This window comes from Theropithecus gelada, chromosome 6 (assembly GCF_003255815.1).
Source record: "Theropithecus gelada isolate Dixy chromosome 6, Tgel_1.0, whole genome shotgun sequence".
NCBI classification, from domain to species: Eukaryota; Metazoa; Chordata; class Mammalia; order Primates; family Cercopithecidae; genus Theropithecus; species Theropithecus gelada.
Genome location: NC_037673.1, coordinates 116037824 through 116047348, shown reverse-complemented (window position 1 = coordinate 116047348; position 9525 = coordinate 116037824). Strand labels below are relative to the sequence as shown.

The 9525-nt window shown below is 33.8% G+C and overlaps 1 protein-coding gene across 4 annotated transcripts in view; it reads right to left on the bottom strand.

The window, feature by feature from the left end:
• HSD17B4 (hydroxysteroid 17-beta dehydrogenase 4) overlaps positions 1 to 9525 on the bottom strand; it is an 89164-nt gene that overhangs the window by 11813 nt on the left and 67826 nt on the right. For all 4 annotated transcript variants that reach the window (XM_025387212.1, XM_025387213.1, XM_025387211.1 and 1 more), the window contains 4 exons: positions 4988 to 5057; positions 4267 to 4373; positions 3095 to 3181; positions 300 to 386 (listed from right to left, as the gene is read on the bottom strand). In XM_025387212.1, the coding sequence (XP_025242997.1) occupies positions 300 to 386; positions 3095 to 3181; positions 4267 to 4373; positions 4988 to 5057 (351 nt within the window). The remainder of the gene's footprint in view (positions 1 to 299; positions 387 to 3094; positions 3182 to 4266; positions 4374 to 4987; positions 5058 to 9525) is intronic.

The following is a 9525-nucleotide window of genomic DNA, read 5'->3' as shown; positions in this document are numbered from 1 at the left end:
GAGTCTCGCGCTGTGTCACCCAGGCTGGAGTGCAGTGGCGCGATCTCGGCTCACTGCAAGCTCCGCCTCCCAGGTTCAGGCCATTCTCCTGCCTCAGCCTCCGAGTAGCTGGGACTACAGGCGCCCGCCACCACGCCCGGCTAGTTTTTTGTATTTTTAGTAGAGACGGGGTTTCACCATGTTAGCCAGGATGGTCTCGATCTCCTGACCTCGTGATCCGCCCGCCTCGGCCTCCCAAAGTGCTGGGATTACAGGCTTGAGCCACCGCGCCCGGCCGGATACTAATCTTTATAACCTACCTCAGAGGGTATCTTAGCTGAAGTATCAGATGTTGGTGCAAGGTCCACATATGCATTTGAAATGACAATGTCTCCAGTTTCTTGGACCTCAGGAGGAGAAGAAAAAAAAAAAAGATTTATTCTGATTACAATGGAAGTGTAATTTCACTGTGAAACAGTACAAATTCTAAAATTTATATTTTTTCCTCATATGAAAAAGAATATAATAATCCAGATAAAATAAAAGGCTGATAAAGTAAATGTCAAGATGAATAAACACAAAGGCTTTCTGATTTCATACAACTGTTATTAACCCTGGCTTTATAATCAACTGGAGCCCTTAGAAAAAAAAAAACCTTGTGAGGTCCCATCCCCCAAAATTCCAATGTAAATACACTGATAGAGACTGGGCCTTGGTATTTCGGGCATTTTTTTAGGGGGAAGTGGGGATCAGGGGATGAACTCTTATAAATAGAATTCAGTCCATGCTGAATCCTTATAAATAGTAAAAGGCATAGCACAATAGTCACATGAGGCAGTGGTACTCAGAGTACATTTGTTCTGCTAATATAGAAAAAAATTGGCTAGGAATAAACCATAATAGTGTTTTTTAAGTAGTAATTCCAGGTCTTATTTCAAGAGGAAGTGTACACAGCATAAGTTAAATGCCTAAATAGGCTTTTATCAAAATGGTCATTAAAGGAATTCAAATTCTGATTCCTAGTCCCTCATTTCAAATTATTCCAATGGCTATTCTTTCATAAAAATTGTGGTATTGCTACAAATGTATAGGATAAGTTTCTAAAGTTTAAGGTAGCATTTATTAAAACTTTGATTTTTAACAATCAAGAAGATCATTCTCTTGACTACATCTCATCATATTTTGGAGGAAAAAAGACCTTTCAAGTAATTTGTTCTCTTTACTTCAAATTACATACATTGAAAAGCATGGAAAGAGATAATTAATTCACAAAATGCACTTTAGTAAATTATTGTTAAGTCAAACAAATCATTTTAAAACACTGGTTTAAAATGTTTCTTATATCTTAAGAATAGAAAGGAAAGGAGGAATGGAAGAAGGGAGGGAGAAAGTGAGAAAAGGAGGAAGGGAGAGAAGGAGTCCTAAAACTAATAGAAAAAGAATATCGATAATCACTGAAGAAAAATATAGCAAATATGCTGAAAAGATAAAACAGCATGCTTAGGATTTAACAAAATGGCAAGAATACTTTATATTTAGACATTTAATCATTTCTTAGCCCTTCAAGTTTGTATCCATAAAATTATTTACATACTATTCATCACCAGAATTGCAGGAAAATAAAAATCTGTAATATAGGCATGGTCCTTAACACTTTTAGAGTTCATAATCTCAATCAAAAAGCAAAACTTACTCATACAAAACAAATTAGAAAATGTGAGGGCTCCAAAATATGTGGCACAGATATTAGCTGCAAAGGCTTACAGAGAACACTAATTTGAGTGTATGTATGGGTAGGAAAGTGGGGAATAGTAAGAGACTGTCTCTAAGAGCAAAGTGGAGCTTGAACTTAAGCCTAAAGGACAGGAAGAATTTGAAAAGTAAAATAAACAATATGTACAGATTAAGCAGGAAAATGATACTGCAACCAACAGAAAGGAATTAGGAGTAAGGCAACCATGTAAGAAGAATTTTGCAGAGTTATCTATTTGTGAAAGAAAACATGATACAAAAAAGATATTTGGGGCCTGGAATCAAAGCTTTGAAGCCATGCTGATCTGGTTTCTATCCCAGCTCAACCACTTGCTGTGTGACCATGAGCAAGTTATTTAGGACACCTAGATTAGATCTTCTTAGGAACCTAGATTTTCTTATATTTACATGCAGATTTATTATGCATATTAAAGAAAATACTATTGCCAGTTTATAGGTTCTCAATAAATGAAAGCTAATACCATTATCATTGGAGTTGTTTAATATGCTCTATATAGCATGAAATGATCAAGCCAAAAAGTATTACCCTGGTCAACTGTGTTAACAAAAACTGTCTTTCAATAACTTGCAAATAAAACAATGATTGCATGTCCTTTTAGTATTTTACTGGAGCATTGCTAACAGCCTCACCCCAAAATAACCTCACTCTATAGGGAGGTACACCTTTATTTGGCTTGTCACTTACTATTTGCTAGGCCCAGACTCTGTGATGTACTTGTTAATTTGTGGATTTTTGTGTAATCATGCATACGATTTCTGTCCACAGAAAAATCATAAAGGGTAAGATTTTATTGTTCTGCAGGATATTAGCTAATTTTGTCTCTAACTCTGCAAAATTATTTTAGAATGACTTTCCTATTGGACCATATAAACATGTTGTTCTAACTGTGTTTTGAACATATTTTATCATATTGCAAGATCCTTCATTAATGAGTCAAAGATTTCTGTCGTGTTTTCACTGTCTATCTGTCTGAGTCATGCCTTTAAATTTTTTAAGATGGTATTTTGACAATGACTTGATTGACTAGTTGAGCCAAAAAGACATGGTTGGTTGGGTTTTCAGAATATCTGGGCCACTGCTACACAGATAGGTACCAATTTAGTTGAAAATAAAAGAGAAAATAAAACACAAGGTGCAAAACACTTCTTTTTTCTTTTTTAAAAAAGTGTTGCTTGATAAATAAAAACTTTGAAAATCCCAGACAAGATGTATCTTATTTTTAATTAAAAGTTACAAAAAGAAATTTTCTATCCATAGTACTAACCAAAAAAAAAAAAAAAAATGATAAGATGGAACACAAAGACAAAGCATGTGAGAAGGGTGGCAAAGCAAAATTCATACCTTGGTTTGAAAATGAATTCTGTTTCCTTCCTTCCACATCTCAGTTTGTAGAGTTTGTCCTGGATATACTGGTTTTGCAAAACGAGCCTTTAAAAAAGAGTTGTGGGGTTAAAAATGTTTTAAAAGGAAACTCTTTTACTTGTAGGAGAAAAAAATTGGAAAGCAAATTAGAGAGCACAAAAGAAAAAACAACTCGAGGTTTAAAGATATTTAAATTCATAAAAGACCTAAATATAATATGAAAAAAATAGTAAAATAAAGATGTAACTAGCATAAGTAAGCCGATTCTTTATCTTTCAAAGTATGGAATCAAAAAATAGTGTTTTTTATCTTGACAAATCAAGAAATAAAACCATAATCATATTAGGTAAAGTTATATAGGTACCTCAGAACAACTTAAATAGTTAAAAGTAGTACAAATTAAGTCTGAGGAATGAGGCCTGGGGTGAGGATATAGGGCAAAATAATTCCACTTTTTATTTCATAATTGTCTGTATTATTTTCTCTGTGTATATATTACTGGATAATAAAAAATAGTTGTAATAAAACGAAAAGCATGAGAGTAATCAGTGCTAACAAAGGCAATGCACTGCTGCATGAAGAATAAATTAAAAGCTTTCGGAGCTATTTGACAATGCCTTAAACTTTTTTAAGCATACATCTTTTGGCTTAAACTTACACAAAAATAATGTGGGCATGGATATTTTGTTACTTATAATGGATAAAAATTTGAAATCAACTAAAAAGTACAGAGTTAAAACAACAAACAGTCATTATATTGCTGTAGATGTATGTTTATTGGACTTAATCAGCCACTTAACATTTTTAATTAAATTAAGGAAAATGATAAAACAGTTTAAAAAAAAAGCAAACCTTGAGTTTTCAAGGCATATGTACTGATACATATATATATATATATATGCACCTAATTAATTTATAAAGCAACCCAGCTGATGTTAAAATTGCAACTGTGCATCCTTCCTGGTGCATGTGCAACAGAGCCATTTATAGCTACAAAAAGAAAGTGTGCTGATTGCCAGGTCAATGAAATAATAAAAATGTACATTGCTGTAGTACAGTATCTATTTTAAGTTAAATCAGTAAAACCCCTTTTCTTCTCTAAAGATAGAAAGAGGAAGTAATATTCAAATTATATAATAATATACATTTACCTTAATTGCCTTGAATCTTGACACATCATTATCTGCAAACTGCTGTAAAATACGCCTGGCAGAAAATCCAAATGTACATAATCCATGTAATATGGGCTTGTCAAAACCTAGGAAAGAGAGAACACTGAGTTAGATATACGTTCCTTTAAAGTTTAAAAATCAAGTATAGTTAATTCAGGACTTTAAAAATGTCTTTAGACTGCAGTAGCATGAATTATACCATCTATTTTAAGAAACACAGTAGATATTTTTTAAAGAGTATTTCCTGGAGGAAATTATAAAATAAAGAAAGAAAAAACAAAAACAAAAACAAAAAAACAGGAAAAGAATGTGAGAGATCTGGAAACACAATTGTTTTTTTAGTTTTAGTTGTAACCATGAAATCATCCAGGGTCCTCTCAATATCCACATAGGTAGATGATCCTTCCCTACCTTTCAGTTCCTTGCTTTCTCTCCAACGACTTCATGACACCCACCCTCATGGTCCTATCCTAGACCTCGCACTAGCAGGAACTTCCATCCACCATAATCTGAATTTCAAGTGCACTATTTTCTGAACGCATTTCCTACCTTTCCATATCCTTTGCATAAATGTAATAAATAACATTTTTAAAATGTTACTCAAACTACCAGTCATAAGTAGTAGTGTCTTTACATTATTTAGTTAATTAAATATCGAATAGCTAATATTTTTCATTGATACGTATTATCGGCAGCTCACCTGCTAGACTAGCAAAGTTAGGATCAATGTGTAAGGGATTCCAGTCTCCACTGAGGCGGTACAAAGCAGCCTGTGGAGAAAGCATAAACATAACTAGAACTCAGTGTTTTCTTAAAATATATTAGATGAAAAATAGGAAACATGGCTGGTTATTGGTATAAACACTGTATCATAATGTACCTGAGGCTCTGATTTTAAAAATAATTATTTGTAACAATAAAGATTACATATAATGAAATGTTTTTGTAACACTTGCCACTAAAATCAGTGGGAGGGAAAAAAATGTAGAAAGGGAAGCCAAGAATTATATATGGGTAAAACACTGTTACTACTGCCTAAGGAGACATTCACAAAAAGAAGTCAATCAGTCTACTCCCATTTACACACAGATAAGGTAAATGTTTATAGTCTGTTCTAAGCAAGCAAAATTTATGCCAACTTTCTTACTAGGGTGTTTTAAATTGAAGCTTCTAAGACCATATCAGACATAGAAACATCAAAGACTTCTCACTAACTTTCATGCTGCTGGTACACTAAATCCTGAACATTAGTTCACCCTGCAAGAAAACTGACTGAACTGATAGCTTGCTACTATGATAAAACTTCTGCTCAGTCCAGATATCCACATCACTGGTTTACTTAGATAAGGTAGGATTAGCAGTGTGGCCTGGATAACAATAGGGAAAAAGTCACCATACTTTCTGGCATTTAAATGGTACATTCTTCCAAGTTATAAAGCACTTACCAGCACTGAAAGGAAGAAATTCACCAAACAGCTAATAGTAAGTGTATTTAATGTATCTGTAAACTTGACCCTTCTAGGTCAGCCTCAAGACTTCTTCCCTTTCTCATTAATTGCTGTGTTGTTTTCCAAAGACTACTGAAATGTGGTGTAAAGACTAGCCATATATTTTTTAAATTACTGATCTTTTATTACTTTTAAATTATTATTTTTAACAAGTTTTATTTATAGAAAATACTCTGTAATTCATAAGAAAACATGATTTTCTTTTTAATGCTTTGCATAAATCCAATAAGCTCTTTTCCTTCCCCATCACTCCATATAATGGTTCTATAGATTATTCACTTTCTCAATGACTCAATATTCTTTCTTTTACAAGTCTTCTTAATATAATGAAATAAAATAAACCATTATTGAATACTGGTGACTTGCAAGATCCTATAAGAGATGCTAAGGAAGTAAACAATAATTTTTAAAAAGCACTTTATATAATAAAATGTTAGCAAATATATATCATGATGTTGTATACAAATGAAAGAAAGACACATTTCAGGGCCTGAAATTGTGACAGGAAATTGTCAAACACATGCTAGATGATGGGATTTGGTACCAGGCAGATCTCGATTCAAAGCCAGCTCTACCATTAATGGGCAAATTTCTTCACCACTCTAAGCCTCAATTTCTCATTCAGAAACATTTAGAGGCTAACAGAACTTACTCTCACAGAGTAGTTGGAAAAAGGTGGGATAAAGCTTACAAGGTATTATATTTGATACATAATACCTCAATAAATGTTATTTTTAAAGATTATAGCAACAATATAAACAACCAAGTTTCTAAGATTAGTACTAGTATTTTTATCCCACATTTATCATTCCTATAAATGAAAACAATGTTCTAAAGAAATCATATTAATACGAAATATCTCACATTATTTCAATGATGGCATTGCTTTCTATAGATAACAGAGTTAGTTAAACAAAGACAAAAAAGGCTCATTATGAGAAACGACAAAAGCCAACTGACTAGATGTTTGACCCCTTCAATCATAGCACAAAATAAGCACCGTTCAATTAATAATGACCACTGCCAAAGCTTATCTTCTACATATTTTGAAGAAAAGGCATATTTCAGAAGGAAAGCTAAAAGTTTCTTGTTTTGTTTCATTTCTGCCTAGAAATGTCATTATAAATAACAACCACCAAAAAGTAAGAAAAAGACAAATAGCTATATATTATATTGCATATTAAAAGTAGGTGGGAGGATAATCTGTATACAAGTAAACTATTTCTTAATTTGATTTTTTAAAAATTGTACCATTAAGTTAAACTAAATGCTAAATAAATAGGCTCAGGAAACTAGTGCTTTCTAAGTCCTCATATCCTCCAAAAAAATATACAAATAACGAGAACAAATAAAACTACACAAATCTCAAGCCTACAGTGTAACTATAAGACAGAGAACACTGCAAACTTCAAATTCCAGTGAGTCTTAATATAAACACCACTTTTCTATCACTGCTAACTTGTGAGCACCCTCTGAAAGCTACTGCAAAGTGGCAGGGCTGGGGGGGTGCAAAAGCAGTGCATGGAAGAGGGAAAAGGAAAATCACTCCCAGATAAATCCATCTTAAGAGCAAAAATACTGAAATGAATCCTGGAAGATTAGAGCACTGACTACAGTGAAAAGAATTAATAGTACACCAGCCTTCCAGTGGCAGTCCCAGAAAGGTATCACTTTCTGGGAGAAGAATATAAAACCAAGATATCCCCTTTGGAAACTGGATGGTGAAGAAAAAAAGAAGCAAGAGAGGAAATTAATGATCCTGCAAGATAATTTATTTTTATTTTTTTAAATAAAACACCTCCCCACAGTGCCCCTTCTTTAAAGCCACCCACTAAAGAAATTGCATTTTGCTACACAGAGAGAAAGGGCAATTTTGAACTAAGAATCTTGGAAATCATCCCAAACCACAAAATGCACAGAGGTAAATATTCTTCATCTATACAATGCTACCATAAAACTAAAACTGAAAATGCAAAACAAAACCTTTTAGCAAATGAATTCCACCACCACCCCCCCGCCGAAATAAACAAACTACCAAACAGAAGAAAACTGTAACATAACACTCACGCATTTGGGGACGTGAAACAAACACTCTGAATCCAAAATCCAAAACCTAAGAAAATAAATAGATGACATACATGAAGAAATAAAAGAGTAATGATTACATTCAAGAAAGAAATTGAAAGAAAAAATCAAAATCATATAAGAAATGAAGACTAAATTATAAGGTACCCAAAGGAGAACACATTCAAATAAAAATCAAATAAGGGGATGGCAGAAAGGGTGGAAATGAACCATGAGAATGAAAATGAGATCAAGAAGGAACTAAAAAAGAACAGAAGAAAAGTAGTTGAAAGACATAAAAAGATCCAATGTACATATAAATGGAGTATCCAAAGAAAGAAAAACAAAATAATGAGAGAGAACTAATATTTAAAATTTTAATACTATAAAACTAAAAGACCTGAATATACATATTAAAAAGGCCCATCAGTATATAAAGAAGGCTGACCTGCAACATGCAAGACTGAGACATATCCCAGCAAAACCATTAGACTTAAAAGACAAAAATAATCTTGAGGGCCTCAGGGTAAAGATCAAGTAACTTACAGGGGAAGATAATTAGATTGGCATCTGACTTTTCAAAGGCAACATACAAAGTAAGACAACAATGCTGCACCATTTTTAAGAAATAAGATTTTATATCCAACAAAGCTGTCCCTTCAAGTATCTAGGGTAAATAGTTTTAAATAAACAGAAACCAAGGCAACACTATACACATGAGCCCTTCTTGGGGTACCTTCCACAGAAGGAGCTTCATCCAACTAAGAGCTGACTAAGAAGCTTTGGCAAAAGGGCTGACATATTCAATTGCAAACATAAAACTGAAAGATGCAGAAAAGTAGAAATAATATATAAATGTTAAATGCTCTAAACAATAAAAACAACGCATCCCCCAAAATAGGAACAATAAGAGGGGAAAAAGGAAGTAAAATAAGCTCTTTTGACTGTTATACAAGAAACAAATGAAGCCAAGGGACAGCAATAAAAACTAAAAAACTAGACAGTCATGGATTAAATGGGAAAATGAGACACTAAGGGCTTTAAAAAAGGCATATACGACTTTTGCTTCTGGCCATAATATAGGACCAGGAATGGACTTATTCTTCCACCATAAACAACTAGAAAAATTATAAAGAAAAAGGTGGGGGTTACCACTGTTCCTAGACATTGGACAGCAGGCAATGCAGGACTACAATTCTTTACAGAAAAGAAACAAACAAGATGAGCTCTGCAACTGTACCGCTTCCTTCTGACAGCAGTTCCCAGAATGCAATTCAGAAATCTCGAACATAGCAAAGTGGTCTCATTGAGTTACAAATATAGATTAGAATTCTGAAAGGATGATGCAGCTGAATTTGTGTGTACTGAAGAGGAGGAAGTTACACAGAAAAATAACTCCAGAAATCTAAATGGGGGTCTCACTGGGGCCATAAAAAAAGGTCCTGGAAGATGATACACCACATGAAGAAAGAGGCCATGTGGGGAGGATTCGAATCACCCCACCCAATAGCTAGCACTAAAACCCTGGATATGCAAAAGAAGCCATCTTGGAACCTTACAGCCCTGCCCAGCTGCCATCTAAAAGCAGATACACCATTTGCAGCAGAAGCCCTGCCCAGCTGCCATCTAAAAGCAGACACACCATTTGCAGCAGAAGCCCTGCCCA